General features: G+C 55.1%; 1 protein-coding gene across 3 annotated transcripts; it reads right to left on the bottom strand.

Annotated features, from left to right (window-relative positions):
- Positions 1–1,120: 1,120 nt before the first annotated feature.
- Positions 1,121–18,051, bottom strand: RPS6KA4 (ribosomal protein S6 kinase A4). Of its 3 annotated transcripts, XR_013484104.1 has the most exons (18): positions 17,945–18,051; positions 17,742–17,813; positions 16,651–16,869; positions 16,455–16,570; positions 16,170–16,277; positions 15,024–15,104; positions 14,817–14,920; positions 14,474–14,624; positions 12,104–12,268; positions 11,885–12,013; positions 9,979–10,112; positions 9,423–9,516; positions 8,499–8,672; positions 7,865–8,059; positions 7,347–7,506; positions 6,965–7,128; positions 4,789–4,936; positions 2,475–2,561 (listed from the first exon to the last, which is right to left on the bottom strand). XR_013484104.1 is itself a non-coding variant. In XM_020968226.2 (17 exons), exons 1-17 carry the CDS (start codon positions 17,997–17,999, stop codon positions 2,346–2,348), a joined length of 2,337 nt encoding a protein of 778 aa, XP_020823885.1. In that variant the 5' UTR covers positions 18,000–18,051; the 3' UTR covers positions 1,121–2,345. The 3 variants fall into 3 exon arrangements, 2 of the variants coding, with proteins under 2 accessions (XP_020823885.1, XP_078004746.1); XM_020968226.2 differs by lacking the exon at positions 4,789–4,936 and having other exon boundaries at positions 1,121–2,561; XM_078148620.1 differs by lacking the exons at positions 2,475–2,561; positions 4,789–4,936 and adding an exon at positions 4,943–6,576.

The following is an 18,051-nucleotide window of genomic DNA, read 5'->3' as shown; positions in this document are numbered from 1 at the left end:
CCAGCAGGTGGCGTGCAGGACCACCCCCACCCTCTGCAGACTGGAAGAAGCCAAGCTGAAATGATTCCTGACAGCCTACAGTACTGACCCACCCGAGGAGCCCAAGCAGGCCTGTCCACCTCCTGGGCCTCACTGGCCTTCTTGCTCTCCCTTACAGTGGCACACCATCTCCCAGCCCAGGCTGTCCCTCACTCCCTCTACACCTCCACTTTTCTCCCAAGGCTCCGCCGAATCAGCCCCTGCCCCGGGAAGCCTTTCCTGACCTCCCTGCCCCAGCCCACAGTGCCTCCCTACGAAGACTTAATTAACTCGCATGTATCGTGTATTTTGTGCTCTGTATTCCTCCATGTTGTCTCCACCCTAAAATCTCTCCAGCCTCCTAGGCAGGAACCCCCCTTGCAGCTCCAGCCTGGCCCTGTCCTTGCCCAACAGGAGAGATTCGCACCTGGGCCAATGAAGTCCCGGGCCTGAGCACCTGTGCTTGGGCATCTCTCTGCCTTCCCTGCCTCCTCCTTCCCTGGGATCGCCCTTGGGGTCCATGCACAACAAAAGAGTGCCCCCCCCAGAGTTCCTAGGGATACATGCCTGGGGCTGGGGGAGAGCCTGGTCCCAAGGCAGACATCCTTGAAGAGACAGGCAGCTCTCTCCCTGGGAAGGGCAAACAGAACTGTCTGGCATCCCAAGACTGGTTCCCATTACAGGCAGATCCCACGCCTCTTCATTTTACAGTTGAGAAAAGTGAGGCTCAGAGATATTAAATGACCTGCTGATTGTATGTGCCAGGGCCAGAAATATAACTCGGGTCATTGGACTCCAGATTATACTCTGCACCCAAGGGGAGCAGAGGCCTCAAAGCCCAGTGCCATGAGGCTCCAGCGTCCCCCTCTAAACCCCGGGCCTTCTGCTGGGAAAAGGTCCAAGGTCAGCAAAGGGGTCAAATAAAACTTCTCTTCTGTCACTTCAGTTATCTGATAACATCCAGAGCTGGGACCTTCTTCCCCACCCAGAGCAGTGACTCCCAGAACCCCCTCCACAGACAAGAGCCATCCCTCTGTACCCCTGTACACACACACACACACACACCCCACCTCCATCCACAAAATCAGAACACACAGCCAGAAACTGGGATGGGATTTTTATTCTGAAGTCAAAGGCACGGCCTGGGCCGGCTGAGGCAGTGACCAGACAAGTATTGTGGGAGCTCCCTCCCACCAGCCCAGCAGCACTCCCCCCCCTCGCCAGCACCCCTTCCCCCAGGCCTGGGGCAGCTGCGCAAAAGCAGGAGGAGGGGGCATCAGAGAGCAGGCCCTCTCCCCCACTGTCCCTCAGTTATTCCACAAGGGAGGCCCACCCAGCCCAGTGGGGGAAGGGGCAATGGGAGAAGGCCCAGCTGGGAGGTCTGGGATACGGAGTGAACAGTCAACTCACAGTGACGCTCAGCACCCCCTCTCCCTACCCAGGGGTGCAGTGGCTTCCACGAGACTTTGAGTCTTTGGTGGAGAGAATTGCACAGACGCCCCATAAAGTGACAGTTTTGGACTCGGGGCTGATATCCCCTTTCTGACAACAGAAAGGGGCCTGCTCGCCAAAGCAGGCAGGGAAGGGGGAGCCCCAGTCCTCACTATGGCCACTCAGCTCAGTGCTTCAAGAAATGGGAGGGAGGGAGAGAGGCGGGCCTGAGCTCATCAGACAGAAAGGCCTCCCCTGCCCCTCTCTCAGGCCCAGGCCTGGCTGGCTGCAGGCCAAGCTGGAAAGGAGCGAGGGAGAGAAGGGCAGAGCTCGCCACGCGTGCCCACTAACCAGGCCTGTGTGAGCAGCCTCGCCTGGCCCCCCCGGCTCTGCAGCTGCCACCATGCCAAAAAACACTGGCGAGGGAGACAGAGGCAAGAGTGGGGAGGGCGGCAGGTCCCCCTGCCCCTCGGCTCCCCTCAGAATCCCTGCATCACTAACTCTACCTGGAAAGACATAAAAAAAGTTCTCTGTTTATAAAAATACTTCTGTCTCAGTCTCTGGGGGGAGGGGGGGTGCTTAGAGGGGGAAGGAACAGGGATTGGGGGTGGGAGGCCCTCAGGGGCAAAATGGATTGGAGGGTGCAAGGATGTCAAGGAGGGAGGGAGGGGGCAGGGATGCGGCCTGGAGGAAATGGGGGAGGGGGACAGGGCAAAGACGAGGTTCCCCACCCCACGCGGCTCCCCCAGTCCCAATCCAGAGTCACGCAATCCTCCCACTTCCTCCGCCAGGCTCACAGTCTCCCTCCCCATAGGGCTGATCACCTGTCCAAGCCCAGGGTCACAATGGCCCCCCGGCTCAGGCGGCCTTCCTCACCCAGCCCCTGTCCAGCCCCACTAGGAGGGAGATAGAGGGCCTTTGGCTCGGCGAGGAGCCCCCTTGGCAGGCGGGGCTCCCCGTCCCTGGGTGGAGGGAGCAGGGGCCGGGGGAGGGGCAGGGGCGCCCTTACGGGCTGGCTCGGAGCTGCCTAGCTTCATCTTCCTACGTTTGGCCAGGGGGGCGTTCTCCACGCTCTTCAGAAAGAAGCCCTCCCTCTTGCCTCGGTTGAAGGCCTAGTAGAGAAGGGTGGGAGACAAGAGATGAGTTAGGGGTCCTAGTCCAGGCTGTACCCTCAACCCAGCCCCCTGCCTCCTGGCCACCCACTGCCTGAAGGCCAGACAGCCCTTTACATCCCCTTTTCCCCTCACTTCCTCCTTTCACATCCCTCCTCCCCTCCTGCAGGCCAAAAATAACACGAGGCCACAACTGAAACAAATGATTTCTCATCCAACATGGCGGCCGCCCTCCACACTTCCTGTCCTGTCGGGGCTAACTTCATCACAAACATTCTCCAAAGAGAAAGAGACGTCATTCCTGGGAACCAGACAGGATCCCCAGACCTGGGCTCTGGCCCTGACTATAGCACCACGCGGGGCCTTAGCTGGCCACTTCCTGCATCTCCCTAAGCCCCAGCTTTCCCATGGACACAGAGAAGGAGAGAAGATCTCTGAGCTCTCTTCTAGCTCTGAGCTCCCGAGATCTTAAGGAAGAGGGGAAAAGCAATGGGAGATTCGACTTCCTTAGACAGTCATGCAGCAGATGGCCTGGGAAGTCCTATTCACATCCCTGGTCGGGATATGCAAACTCTGGGACGGATGGAGCTGGAGGCCACCAGCAAGAACGATGAAGGACGGAAGGCCTCCCTGCAGAAATGCCGCTACATCTGTGTTTACACCAACACCAAATTACAGTTTTACTCCCAGAGCAGGGAATGGAAGGACTGGTGGAAAGGAGCGGGGCGTTGGTAAATGTCTAACAACCAGCTCTCCAAAACAAACCCATCATGATGCCCTTTTAAGCTTAATTTGTATTATCAACATTTTCTCCTTCATTTTTTAAATCTATGCAACCAGCAAAACAATGAATCAAGCCCTGATGTGTAACATTTGCCGATTTCCAAAGTATGATGGCTCACAATGAACGTTTAACAACTGGTTCTCATAAGCTGCCATTGGGTACAAGTTGGCTCTAACATAACGCCTATTTTATAACAATAATAACAACAACAGCTAACGTTTATATAGTGCTCACTACTTGATCCTCACAATAACCCTGGGAGGTAGGTACTACTATTATGCCCATTTTATAGACAAGTAAACTGAGGCAAACAGCGGCACAGTGACTTGCCCAGAGTCACACAGCTAGTGAATTTCTGAGGCCGTATTTGAACTCAGGTCTTCCGACTCCAAGGCCAGTACTCTATCCACTGTGGTGATACCTTGTTGACAATGAGGTATTCCTTGACAGAATGGAAGAAATGTGAATGGATTGAATGAGATAATATATATAAATTGCTATGTGAACCTTAAAATGCTGTATAAATTTTATATAAATGTTAGCACTGAATGTGTGAAGAAAAACACTCCTGCCGATCTATGCGAGGTCAAATTATACTCTTAAAAGAAACTTCGGCATAATCAACTGACTCTGGTAAATTTTCTGAAATTTGAGGCAAGAAAATTTAGCCCTTAGAGACCCAGACCTTGTTCATGACTGCAAACTGGAACCAGGGGCTTCCAGAGAAAGATTCAGGCAGTGAGCAGCCGGTTAAAAAGAGGGAATCTGCACAGAACTGAGATTCCTAGATCCCGGTTTAAAGTAGAAGGATGACAAGCTCTTGGCCAGGGACAGAGTATCCGTAACGAGGGCAGGCAGTAGTACTTCCCTGGAATCTTAAAAAGCTGACCAAGAAGACTTTAAACTGGAAACAGAAGGGAGCAAAGCATTGCTCGCACACCTGTACGAGCCAACCCCAATACAAAGGAAAACGGCAAACACAAAACAGGAAGGACAGAAGGAGAAAAGACTATTAATTCACAGTAACAATACTCAAGAGTCAGCAACAAAACGCATAGCTTCAGATGCCTGCACACAAATGTACAACACAAGGCATTAACAGGGTGAACCACACCCCCCAAGGCAAAGAGGCAGATTTGACCGAGCCTCAGTCAGGGATGCCTGCCTGCAATGGATGGAAGAGAAGATATTGGTGACACGACAGACATCTTATCCAACCCAGGAAACTATGGGCCAAAGCATAGAGGAGAATCAGGTGAAGATCAACAGAAGGAGAAAGAGAGGTAATATTGTCACGGATTAGACCACTGGTCCAGAAGGAGGAAACAGAGCACAAGCCTGACCCAGAGGCGTGATATTACAATGATGGGGACTTCAACCCTCTTGACAGAGGCTGGGTGCTCCCCAGTCAAAGGCAGCGAGGCAGATCATTTCCTAACTTGCCTTAATGACAGTCTCCTTCTTCAAAAGGGACAGGAAGCAAGAAGAGGAAGTGTGACCCTGGACCTGAGTCTCACCAGCAAGGAGGAACTGGAAGCTGAAGAAGAAATGATGGGAACCTGAGGGGCCAAGGACCCCTCCATCTGAGAGTCTGTAACAGAGAAGGAAGAGAAACCTGGGCAGAGCTGAAGAGCTCAGCCGCGTATGGGGGGAGGGCAGCTTGTTAACGGTTCAGAGAAAGAAGGCAGAATCCCAAGCCAGGAGGGACAGAAGGCTCTCAACAATGGAACCCTGAAAACCCAAACAGGTACAATGCTGATGAGAGAGAAAGACAGACAAGCATTTAGTAAGCATGTACTATGTGCTAAAAACAGGGGGAATACTTCACATTTGAGTCTATCTACGTGTCCCAAGAAACCAATGTAGATTCCCAGGAACAATTATCAATTTAGTTTTTGTTTTTCGTTTTGTTTTTTAAAGACAGATAGGGATGGAGGCGGGGCAAAAAAATAAGGATCAACCAATCAAAATGCAGCTCCTACTGTGTGCTAGGCAAAGATACAAAAATGAAGCCATCCCTGCCCAATTCCCAAACAAGAGGAAGATCACAAGGAAAGACAGAAAGCACTGCTCAGGGATGCTGGGGTGATGCAGAACCTGGAGTAAGAAGCTTATTTTCTTCTGCTTTTCTCAAACAAATGGTTAACTGGGTTCACTGAGATCCAGTGCACATTAAGTAACCAGTAAGTCAGACCCAAGGCCGTAGGAAGGGAGCCCTGAGCTGCCAGAGACGGTGCTCCAGTCTCTAGGTCCAGGTGAACCACATTGCTCTTTGAAAGGGGGTGCAAAGTGGGAGAGATACCCATGGGACCAGGACAGGGGCAAATAGCCTCATTTTCAAAAAATAGAGTCTACAAACTGTTAGTTTCATTCCTATGAAAATTTCATAACATATTACTAGAAGGATGGTGTGTGAGCATTTAGAAAGGGAAGTAGTGATCCCAAAGAGCCAATCTGCTTCATCAATAATAGGACAGTCTAGACCGCTCCCAGTAAATATAGCTCACCCAGATTTTAGCAGAACATTTAACCAAGTACCTCACACAATCCTCGTGGACAAAATGCAAAGATAGGGGCTATAGATAAGTGTGTTCAGAACTGGCACCTAACTGAACTCTAAGGGTGAGAAATGGGCGATGCCAACTTGGAAGGAGGTTTCCGGTGGAACATCCCAGGAAACTGTCCTTGGACCATGCGATTTAACCTTTCAGTGACACGACCAATGACACATTTATCACTTTAGCAGAGAACACAATCCTGGCAGGCACAGATAACAAACTAGACGAAAGATGAGTCACAGCCCAAAGGTATCTCGATAGGCCGGAACCCTGGGCCAAATCAAATTAGATAAAATATAACACACTGAAATGGAAAATCTTATGCTTGGGGTCCAAAAAGCAACTTCGCAAGTAAAGGGAGAGAGATGTGGGTAAGTCAGAGTTCATGTGGAAAACACCCAAGCTTTTTAGTGGACTCTGAGTTCAATGAATCAGCCCGTTATCAGAGGAAGCAACAATGTTAACAAATGCTTTAAGAAAGGAGGAGTGTCCAGGACCAGAGGGGAATACCACTGACCTTTCCACCCTGTTTGGGCCATATCTGGGGCATGGCGCTCGTTGGCCACACTCACAGAAGAGGACGAGGACATGCCCAGAGAAGAGCAACCAGCACTGTGAAGGGCCCGAAGACCATGCCATATATGGATCAGTGGGAGAAAGTGGTCAAGTTTGTCTGGGAGGAGACACAAGAGAGATGCCTCCAAACCTTTTTGGGGTGTCCCGTAGAAGAGCAAAGAACTGGGGGCAAGGGAGAGAGAAGGGGAAGGCGCAGAGACCAAAAGACAGTCAGCTGCCTTGGGAGGTAGTGAGATGCCCATTACTAGAGGTCTCTAAGGAGAAGACCAGAAGTCAGACAAGCACTTTCCAGGGATGTATGGGCTGGTCTAGGTGACCTCGGAGCTCCCTTCCCACTCTGAGATTCTCAGATGCTGTATAACACCCCCCAGACCCCAGACACACACACACACACACACACACACACACACACACACACACTCACCACCTCACTAGCCTTGCCCTCTACCCTTGAACTCCACCCCTTTTTCCGGAAGCTCCCTCACCATAAAAGTGGCATTGACCCCGGAGCGCACGGCAGGCCCAGCAGACTCTAACACATCTGGGGTCCTGAGGGGAGGGGAGGAGCGGGCACTGCCATCCTGCAGCCAGGTGCTGTCCCGGAGATCAGCCAGCTTCAGCCGCTTGGCAGGGTCCACTGTCAGGAGTCCTAGGGAGAGGGGATGAGGGTCACTGTTGGGAAAAAAGGGAGTTGGGGCAGGGGTGAGGTGGGGCAAGGGCCTGGGGGGGAAGCCTTGTCTCTGCCCCAGAGGAACCCACAGTCTCCCCCACCTTTCCGGAGCCCCCAAAGGCTGCCTCAGCACAGACCCAGCCCACCGCCCTTGCCCCTGCCAGCCCCACCCAGCATGCCCTGCCCTGTCCCCGAACCTCGGACCAACTCCTTGGCCTCCTCTGAGACACCCTGCCAGGCCTCCCCATCCAGGGAAAACCGGCCCTCCCGGATCTTCCGCATGATCTCAGCTGCCTGGCTCTGTCCACCCCGGCCAGGGCCCCCCTGGAAGGGGACCTGCCCCGACAGCATCATGTACTGGGGGAGAGATAGGGTAAAAATAGGTCAGATAGCCCTCCCCTCCTCTGAGGCCAAGACCTGGCCTGCCTGAAACCAAACCCTGCATCCCAGGAATCTGATGATAGAGCGCGTTTATAGAGCACCGACTTTACAAATATCAGTTCACTAGATTCTGACATTTTACAGTTCAGGTTAAGTGATTTGCCCAGGGTCACCCAGTTAGTAAGTGTCCAAGGCTGGATTTGAACTCAGGTCTTCTTGACTCCAGACCCAGAGCTCTATCTGCTGGGCCACCTAACTGCCTCTGATGCCCCCCAGTCCAACTCTAGTGTTGCAAGTGCCCCTCACCCTTCGCCCCTTGGCAGTGCCCCCGTACCAAGATGACCCCAAGGCTCCAGAGGTCACAGGACTCATCATAGCCCTGGTGGGCAAGCAGCTCAGGGGCAGCGTACTGTAGGGTGAAGCAGGGGGTCTGCATGGGCCCTGCAGGGCTCTGAGGCCGCAGCCGGGCAAAGCCGAAATCGATAATCTTCACCGGGGCTCCAGGGGCTTCGTTAGCATACAGGATGTTCTGGTGGGTCAGGGCAAGGAGAAGGGGTCAGTGCAGGCTGCCAGTGATCACGAGGGTCCTTCTGACCCTCGTTCCAAGGGCCCTCCCAGCTCTGACATTCCATGTTCTAGAGGCCCTCCCAGCGCTGACATTCCATATTCTAGGGGGCCTCCCAGCTCCGACATTCCATGTTCTAGGCACCCTTCCAGCTCTGACATTCCATGCCCTAGGCACCCTCCCAGCTCTGACATTCCATGTTCTCATGGCTCTCCTTTTTTTGACATCTCAATGTCTACGAAGGAGGGCAAGGTAAGGTGTGCAGTTCAAGGGAGTCCAAGATGGGGCAGGGTTCTTTGCTCCCCCATACGTCCAGTATGCTCTCAGAATCTTCTTCCCCTTCAAGGATGCCCCAGGGGTAGCTCAGCCTGGCTGGAAACCCAGCAGAGGGAAGGGGCCTCACCTCTGGCTTGAGGTCCCGGTGCACCACCCCAGCCTCTTCATGCATGTAGCTGACGGCGGACACGAGGCTGCGTAGAATCTGGCTGGCCTCAGACTCACTGAAATGCTGCTTTTTGCGGATATGCTCCAGCAGCTCCCCACCCCGCAGGAGCTCCAGCACCAAGTACGTGTGGTACTGGGAGGGAAGGGGAGAGGAGGCCATCGGATCAGCTCTCAGCAGCCCAATCCGTGCCCACTTCTCCCAGCCCCATCAGCTGCTCTGAGTACCAGCCCCTGCCTGAGGCTCCCAACTGGGCCCAGAGATGGAGGGAAGGGGGTGCCTTGAGGACGGGAGCCTCTGAGAGCTCCCTGGGCTTTCTGAAGCTGCCCACTCTCCCCATCGCCCCAGGGGCTAAGCCCTGGGACTCCCCCAGCGTCTGCCTGAAAGCTTGGCTCCCTGCCCCAAGGAGGGCCAGTGAGTGGCTGCTGGGAAGCCTTAGATGGCCCCGACTGGGGGGAGGCAGCATTAGGCTGGTTGCTAGAGGCCCATTACTGAGTTCTGCTCTCCAGGGCCAAGCCTTCTTCCCCTTCTTTCACGTGGCGGCTCCCTAGACCAATCCATAGCCCCCCTAGTGCAGCACCAGCGGCCCCTCCTCCCAACGGTCATCTTCCTTTTTTTGACACTGCCCACGGATGGGGGTGAGCTGCAACCCACGCCCTTGTCATTTCTCTTCTCCAGGGCCAACACGACCCAGTTCCTCTGATCTCCCCCATCCTGGTATGGGCCAGTTCCTAGTCTCACCATCCCACCTGCCCTCAGCTGGATCAACTCCAGCCAAAAGGGGAAGTGGGAAAGGAACTGTCCAAGGGCTGGGGAATCCAGCTGGCCACTTTGCCCAGACCCCGCCTCGTCTCACTCTGTGGGTATGTCGTGGCGGGGTCTCACCTGGTCGTGATGAACTTCATGGAGTTTCACCACGTTAGGGTGTGACTGGCAAAGCCTCAGGGCTGCTATCTCCCTCTGAGTGTTCACCTCCAGCCTAAAGGGTGGGGAAGGAATGGAGGGGGAGGGGACAGGAGAGAGATGAGGCCATTTTAATTACTTGGTGTTAGTTTCATTTTATCTTAACTAATCATTCTAATTAACTGAGAAGCAATGTGGAGACGTGAATTAAGAGCTGACCTGTGCATCAGGAAGACCTAGGCAAGGCACCCTAGGCAACTTTCTGAGGACTTGCAAAGATGGCAATCTACATTAGTAAGGGGACTTACTCACTGGGAGCTCTCTACATCAGTAAAATCATAGGTCCTAAAATAAAACTGGAGGGACTAAGGTGCTAAGCTCTCTTATTTCTATACTGCTGAAGGCTAAATCTAGTGCCCTAGGACAAAGCTCCATCACCCCACCCTAGTTACCACTCTGCCAAGCCACCCTACCCTACTACGAAGACTTCATACAACTGTCCTAAGGGCCCTTCCAGGCCACCATCACCCCCATATACCTGCGGCTGAGGATCTTGACAGCGAACTCCTGTCCACTCTGACGCTGGCGGCAGCGGCGACACACTGAGAAGCTCCCCTGGCCCAAGGCAGGCTCCCGGAGGTCTAGCTCATAGAGCTGGAAGAAGGACGAGTCCTGGCAGGAGGAAGAAGGCAGCCAGTTCAGAGCTCAGGCCCTGCAAGCTTGAGGCTCAGAACCTCCTGGGGCAGCCAGCTTCCCAAGGTCAAGGTCCCCTTCTGTCCACATCTTTCCCCGGCTCTGTCCCAGCCTCATTGGGCTTCAAGAGTCACAGGACATCAGAGCTGGACGGGCCCCCAGAGCTCATCTATCCAGCCCCCTCACGTTACAGAAGAGACCATGGAGGCCCACAGACAGGAAGTGACTTGTACAAGGTCACAGGGCAAAGGAGTGACAGACCCAAGCCTAGACCCCAGGTTTCCTCTCTCAGCCCTAACTCTGAGAGAGAGAGACAGAGAGACAGAGAGAGAGAAGAGAGACAGAGAGAGAAGAGAGAGAGGGAGAGAGGAAGAATGAGAGAGAGACAGAGGGAGAGAGAGACAGAGACAGAAAAAAGAGAGAGACACAGAGAGAGAGAAAAAGGAGAGAAGGAGGGAGGGGAGGGAGTGAGGGAGAGAGACAGGAAGAGACAAGAGGAGAGAGACAGAGACAGAGGGGATGGAGGGAGGGAGAAAGGAAGGCAGCAGGTGGGAACACCAGGTCACCTGATCTGGCATCAGAGCCTGGGCACCGTCACTCACACAATCCCTGGGTGATTCAAACTTAGTCTCACTGCGGCACCAGGGCTGGCATGAGCCCCCCCAGGGATCCTGGCCTGCCTGATGGAGTCCCCCCACCCCTGCCACTTCTGTCCTGGCCCCCCATCCTTCCCATCACCAAGGCTCCCAAACTCCGTCATCCCTGGCTCCTCTTCCCCCCTCACTCCACATCTGGAATCTGACACCACATGGTATGAATTGTGTCCAAAATGTCTCTCACTTCCAGTCCCTTTTCTCCCTCCATCCTGCTCACCTCTCCCCCTGGACCCATATAGCAGCATTAACACTTGGTCTCTCCCTCTCCCACCCATCCTCCACACAGCCAACATGATCTTCCTAAAATGACACTCCCCATCTCAACAATCCCCCACGACTCCCTACTGCCACCAGGATAAAAATGTAAACACCTATGTTTGGCATTAAGGCCCTCCATAATCTCTGGCTGCAGGTGACGCTCTCCAGGACCCTGCCTCATGATCCCCCTTCACACACTCTGTTCCAACCACGCCAGGCTCCCTTCCATTCCTCAGCAGAGTGTCCCTTCTCCAGCCTCCATACACACACTGGACACCCTGCCTGGAAGGTGCTCTGTCCTCACCTCCACTTCCTGACACTCAGCTCAAGGGCCCGCTCCTGTAGAAGGCTTCTCCCAATCTCCCAGTTGTTAGCACGATTCCCCCACCTTGCCCCAGAAATGATTCTAAAAGGATGCTACAATTACCTGAGAATGGACTATGTCCCCCGAATGTAAAACCCCTTGAGAGCAGGACCTGATTCTTTCTGTTCTTGTACCCCCAGTGCCCAGCACCATGCACCCCAACACATAATAAGAGTTTAATATGTGTTTGCTCAATTTAATTTAAACCACAGCCCATGAAACACCCAAAGAGCTGCCTCCGTATGTACATGCACCAGTATACCATACATACCAATATGCATGTTAATTCAAGTATGGTGGATCTTGACTGTCAAGAGGCATTGAAATTCACCCGGGGCCAGCTCCTGCCCGTCTCCCTATGCATCACCACCAGGCACCACGTGGGCCTTGCCTCTGATCTCCCTGGGCTGTCCCTCCCTCACAGCCTCCCCCCCAAGGAGATGCCAGCCCCACCACCCAGGAGCATTCCCCACCTGCATCATGGCGCTCCTGGCCACAGCCGCCCGGCCAGGCCGGTCCCCATCCCCCGGCAGCTCCAGGACATCGGTCATCACGGCATTGTTCCGGTCAAAAAGAATAGAAGGGGCCACGAAGGAGTAACCCTGCAGGGAGAGAGGTAGTGGTGAAGGCAGGGAGGAGAGGCCGAAGCTATCGGCCATCAGCCCAGAGAGTCCCTCCCCAAGAAGACTGACCTGGAAGATGCGGGGGTCTCCAGGGGGTGGGCTGCCAGGGGGAGAATAGACAGGCTCCAGCCGGGTAAATTCTTCTGCAAAGTTACCCACATCCAGCTCTGAACGGATCTGGGGCCGGAAGGGGGCTGGGACTTTCCTGGCAGCCAGAGCAGCCCAATCCAGACCCTGGGGAAGGGAGATCGAAAGACCAAAGGTCACTGAATTACAGCCCCCTTCAAGGTGAAGGGCACTGCAGAGAACAAAATGTCCCCTCTAGAGCCAGACCAGGCCAGTGATGTCCCCTCTAGAGCCAGACCAGGCCAGTGATGTCCCCTCTAGAGCCAGACCAGGCCAGTGATGTCCTCCTCTAGAGCCAGACCAGGCCAGTGACGTCCCCTCTAGAGCCTGACTAGGCTAGTGGTCACCCAGCCTCTCCTAAGGGGCCTCCAACAGGCAGAAGCCCCTTCCTTCAGAGGTAGCCCATTCCCCTTGAGTCAGCTCTGACTCCTTGGAAGTCAGTTCAAATCTGCCTCTTTGCAAACCTCCACCCCATGTTCCACGTTCTGGCCTCTGGGGCCAAGCAGAAAAGGGCAATCCCTTCTAAACAAGGTGATCCTGGGAGATACACCTCCATCCCAGGCGCCATGCTCCAGCCTCACATCCCTTTGCCTACGTCCTTCCTAAAATGTGGTTTCCAAAACTGAACTCAACACTCTAGATGGGCCAAAGGTCAGAGGTGAAGAAGTCCCAGGCCCTACTGCTGGAAATATCTAAAGCCCAGGCTGTTTATGACATTTCAGACTTCAGAGTAACACACATCGGTGTCTCGAGGGCAGTGGCCAAAACATCCTCAGTGACTGCTGCTGGAGGTACCCATGGTTCCCAATCCTGTGGGATCTCACTGAGATAGACATTCCCTCCAGTGATAAAGACCTTCTACAAACTCAAACAGGGGACCTTCCTCCAACACGGAGCTACCCACCAGTTGGCCCTCTCTCTCCCTCTCCCTCTCTCTCTCTCTCTCTCTCTCTCTCTCTCTCTCTCTCTCTCTCTCTCTCTCTCTCTCTCTCTCTCTCTTTCTCTCTCTCTCTCTCTCTCTCTCTCATTACATGACCAGGCAATCTTCTTTTCTCCAGGTGTCTCATCTCTCTGATGACCTTGTTAAAACTTTAAGCCACTGATACAAAATTCGTGTAGAATCAGGCATCACAGACCACTCACTCCTGCCCTGTGTCCCTCCAGTGCTACCTCCATTGCCCTCCATAACCCCACTTCCCAGAGGCGCAGCATTCCATAGACTTCAGGAACACAGAGCAGTAAGGGTGTTCCCATTCAGAACACGGGCCTCCATTTCCAGGAGATGCTGGAGAACCGTCCAGTTGCCCAATGGCCATCCAGCCTGCTTTCCATTTCTTCCTCCCATCTGGACCCAGCCACACATCCATCTGTAACATGCTCCATGTTCTCCTTAGGAAGCATGGAGTTCTTGGAAATTACATGCTATGGGTTCACCACCAGTAGGTACTGGGAGAAACTGACAAGAGCAGCACCATCTTAAAGGCCAAGACGGCCAATGCCTCGACTTCAAGAAAAGTACTCAACTGCTTGGACCTTTGACGCAGACATCCCACTACTGGGCAGTCACCCCAAGGAAGTCCATAATAACAGAAAGGACCTATGTATATAAAATGATTTAAATTATTTTTTTAAATTACTTATTATCTTTATAGAGGTGCCCACAGTATGGTGGATAGAGAGATGGCCTTGAAGCCAGAAAGTCTTGGGTTCAAGTCCTGACTCTGACACATGAGGCCGTGTGACCCTGAGCCCATCACTTAACCTCTGAGTGCTGTCAATCTCTCAGTTTCAGAGAAGGGAGGAAATCTGTTCATCAGAAGTTCCTTATCCTAATGAAATCACAGGTCTGGTCCCTATCCTCATGTTTTTATATCATTATAATTAATAGCAACAATTACTAGCGTGTGATTATCATTTTATTAATCATGTTATTATACCTTATTATTTGTTGATTATTATTATATTTTGTTAATTAAACCAATTGAGAATGACCTCTTTAATGTTAGCAAAGGGCTTGAGAGATAGCATTAGCTCCTTTTCTACAGCAGTTGGGGGTGGGAGGAGGATCTTGGGAAATGTGTGTGATGAAAAGAACAAAGCTACTGAGCAAACTTTGGTTTTCAAACCTGCAGGTTAAGAACCGCTGCGCTGCGGTGCTGTGAGTCACCTGGCCTCTGAATCCTGCCCAACTCCCTGGGCCGTGCCCACCTATCCCCAGGAGTCGAGCAGAGCCCCCAGGTGACTGAGAGCTTTGGGGCGGGAAGGGACCTACCCTGAGAGGGCTCATCCTGCCACCCGGGCTGTGGACCTCACCTGGAAGAAGGGGTGATCCTTCACCTCCTGTGCCCCCTGGGGCCCCGACCCCAGCCGCTTTTTGGGGTCTTTCTCCAGGAGCCTCTTCAGTAGGTCCTGAGCAACTGGCCCGATCCGAGAGGGAAAGGGAGGAGTACATTTCAGAATCCGCCTGGGAACGTGGGAGGAAAATCACAGACAGCCCTCCTTCCGCCCCCCTGTTATGCTCCCACCCCCGGCCTCGTAGCCTAGATCCCAACCAGCCTGCCGCCCTTCCCGTTCCTCAGGACACCCACGGCCTGGCATCCCCTGCCTCACTGGGACACTAAGCCCCTCCTCAGCCCGTCGGCCCCAAGCGCCTCACCGGGAGACTTCAGCCTGCGTGTTCCTCTCACCCTCCAGGGTGAAGGGGGATGCCCCGGTCAGCAGCTCAAAAAGGAGAATGCCCAGACTCCACCAGTCTACGGACTAGGGGAGCCAGAGGGGCAGAGGGGTGAGGTCAGAGCCCAGGCCAGCTGCCCTCCAGCCCTGCCCCCCACATCTGCCCCTCCCAGCCCAGACCCCAACTGACCTTGCCGTGGCCGGATTTCCCTCGGATGATCTCGGGAGCCATGTACTCAATGGTGCCACAGAAAGAGAAGGTGCGTTCTTTCTAGCAGGGTAGCGGCCCATCGTCACAGAATCACACGGTTAGAGTGGAAGGGACCCGAGGGCTCACTCAATCAACCGAGCCCCGCCATTTTACAAGCGCAGTCCCAAGTCTGGCCCACAGGCATGCATCTAGTGTCCGAGGGGGCATTTGAACCCAGGCCTTCTTGGTTCAACATCTAGTGTTCTGTCCACTACAGCACACTGCCTCCCAGCAGAGGCAGCTGGTAACACAGTGGATAGAGCACTGAGCCTGGAGGCAGGAAGGCCCGAGTTCAAATCCGGCCTCAGACACATGTGACCCTGGACAAGTCACTTAACGTAAAATGGGGATTATAATAGAACCTACTTCCCAAGATTGTCAAGAGGCTCAAATGAAATAAGATTTGTAAAGCATTAGCACATTGTAGGCACCACATAAATGTGTATTCCCTTCCCTTCTCATAGACTCAAGCAACCAAGAGGCATCTAAGTAGCCACACAAAGTATAAATATTCCCTTTCCCCTCTCATAGGCGCCAGTTGATCCAGGCATTTCACTAAGCACCTACTACGCGCCAGGCAATGTCTGGAAGTTTGCATTCTATCCAGGAAGACACACTGCGTGCAATGGTGTATCCCCTAGATGTCCTAGATTCCAGAGCTCGGAGCGACCTGAGAGATCTCTAGTCCAACTAAACCCCTCCATTTTCCAGATGAGGAAACTGAGGCCCAGAAGCTTCCCTGAGGTCATACTGGGGGTGACTGGCAGTCAGGATGCAAGGTCCCCAGACTCCAACTCTAGGCTCTTTCCATGCTGCCTGACACCCATCTCTCCCTGTCCCTAGACACCCCCCCCCAACACCAGCCAAGCTCTAGAACCCCACCTAGCCCTGAGCCCTGCCTGCCCCGTCCCAGTCTTTGGGCCTGACCCAGAACAACCCTAATCGTCCAGGTCATTCCACAGCTGCCCCAGTGGGGTTGGAGGCCAGGGAGGCCTGGGTGGGGCTAGGGAGGAAGGAGTTCCTGGAAGAAGGAGGGTGCTAGTCCTGGGAGGAGGCCCCAGCAAAAGAGTTTAACCCTTCGCTCACCTCCTCAGACAGGAATTCCTTGCTGAGGCCAAAATCCGTGAGGACGATATGGCCTTCCGAGTCCAGCAAGACGTTCTCCAGCTTCATGTCTCGGTAAATGATGCCCAGCTTGGGTGGGAGGGGAGATCTGGGTCACTGGGACCTCCACGGAGACCTCGCCCAAGCTCCATCCCAAGCCCGGCCCAGCCAATCCCAACCCTCTCGTCCCTTCCCACCATGCTCACACGGTGAGCAGTGCCCTGGGGACTCGAGCCCTGCTGGGGGCCCCTCTCAGCCGCTCCCTACCTTGTGCAGGTGCTCCAGGGCCAGCACAATCTCACCACCGTAGACCCGCACTTCGGCCTCGGTGAAGTGTTCCCGCTGGTAGAGGTGGGTGAACATCTCCCCCCCACTCACGTAGTCTGGGAGGGGCAAGTTGGGGAGCGGTCAGCCGGCCGGGCAGGGCCGGCCTGCCGGCCCTCCCAGCCCCCAAGGCCCATACCCAGGATGAGATGCAGCTTGGCGTCAGTCTGGAAGGCATAGTGCAGCGTGACCAGGAAGGGCGCCTGGCGCACCAGCTCGAGGACCGAGCGCTCCGTGCGAGTGTGCTCCTGCGTCTTGGCCCGCTGCACGATGGCCGCCTTGCGCAGCACCTTCATGGCGTAAAGCTTTCCCGCGTCGTGCCCGCCGGCCTTCCGCACCAGGAATACCTTCCCGTAGGCTGGTGGAGAGGAAAGGGAAGGTGAGGTCTGTGAGGGCCTGGAGAAGGCCACCCCAAGGAGCGCCCCGGGCAAAACCAGGGAGGAAGCGTGAAGCCCAGGGCACCGAGTGTGCCAGACTTTGCTTGCTGGGGGTGTGGGGCATAGAGCTGTGCAAAGCCGGAGGGCCGTTATGTAAGCCGAGGGACGTGCAAATCTAGGAAGCATGCAAACCTGAGGGGAGGGGGGGCGCAAAGAAGAGGGTTGTGCAAAGCCAGGGTACGAATGTGCAAAGCCAGAGAAAGATGATGCCCACGTGCAAACTCACAAGGGAAGTGTGCAAGGCCCTGGCAAGAGCACAAACCCAAGGAAAGAGTGGGAGCCTACGAAGCCAGGGAAGAATCCTGCGGGAGAACGCTGCCGATCAGAGGAAATAGGTTTGCACACAGAGGGGCCTTGCACATAAGGGGAGTGTGCGGACCTGGAGACCAAGCTGGAGAACGGGCGAAGCGGCATGCCAGGGGGCCAGTGCCAGGCAGGGAAGGTCTGGGTCCCAGGGAAGACAGGCATCCCTTTGCTTGGGCCCTTCCCTGGGCTAGGCCAGAACGCTGCAAAACCGAGGAGGGGGAGGCCTGGCCATAGCCCCCACCGTGCAGCTGGACAGACGGGGGTGCAGACCAGCGTAGGAGGAGGGGGGGTACCGGCCCGCCCCTGGAGGGGAGCGTGGGGAGGGAGGGGCTTGGCCGGGGAGGTTCCCGGGCCAGGAGCACCTCCTCCGGGCTGGGAGCCTGCGGAGTGCAGATGAGAGGAGAGGAGTGGAGAGGTGGGGAGGGCTGTGGGGGGTGGGTCGCGGCGGGCCGGGGGCCGCGGGGGCGGGCCAGGGGGGCATCCTCACCTCCCGTGCCCAGCACCTTGAGCAGCTCGAAATTCTCCACGCTCACCTTCTCCTCGTGCCCGGTCAGATTGGCTGTGGATACAGAACGGGCAGCGCTCGGCCTGGAGGGCCTGACCCTGCAAGGCAGCGGCGAGCGCCCCCTCCCCGGCCCGGAGCCCCCCACCCTCCCCTCCCAGGCGTGCCGGGCCCTCCCCGGGGCGCACCGTCAGTGATCCGCAGCTCCACGGCGCAGCCCTCGTCCTCGTCCTCGTCGCCCATGGCTGGGGGCTCCGGGGGACTCCGGGGGGGGGGCTCCGGGGGCGGCGGCGGC

This window comes from Phascolarctos cinereus, unplaced genomic scaffold (genome assembly GCF_003287225.1).
Source record: "Phascolarctos cinereus isolate Bilbo 61053 unplaced genomic scaffold, phaCin_HiC Scaffold_9;HRSCAF=440, whole genome shotgun sequence".
Classification (NCBI taxonomy): Eukaryota; Metazoa; Chordata; class Mammalia; order Diprotodontia; family Phascolarctidae; genus Phascolarctos; species Phascolarctos cinereus.
Note: the sequence above shows the minus strand (reverse complement) of the source record. Positions and strands in the feature narration are given on the sequence as shown.

What these genes read in the sequence shown, in the direction of transcription:
- RPS6KA4 (XM_020968226.2), bottom strand. Translation starts at nt 17,999, where the DNA reads ATGGGCGACGAGGACGAGGACGAGGGCTGCGCCGTGGAGCTGCGGATC. An exon ending in CAAGCTGCATCTCATCCTGG is followed by an intron (nt 16,571 to 16,650) that starts GTATGGGCCTTG and finishes TGCCCCTCCCAG; the next exon opens with ACTACGTGAGTGGGGGGGAG. An exon ending in GGGTCAATGCCACTTTTATG is followed by an intron (nt 2,562 to 6,964) that starts GTGAGGGAGCTT and finishes CTTCTCTACTAG; the next exon opens with GCCTTCAACCGAGGCAAGAG.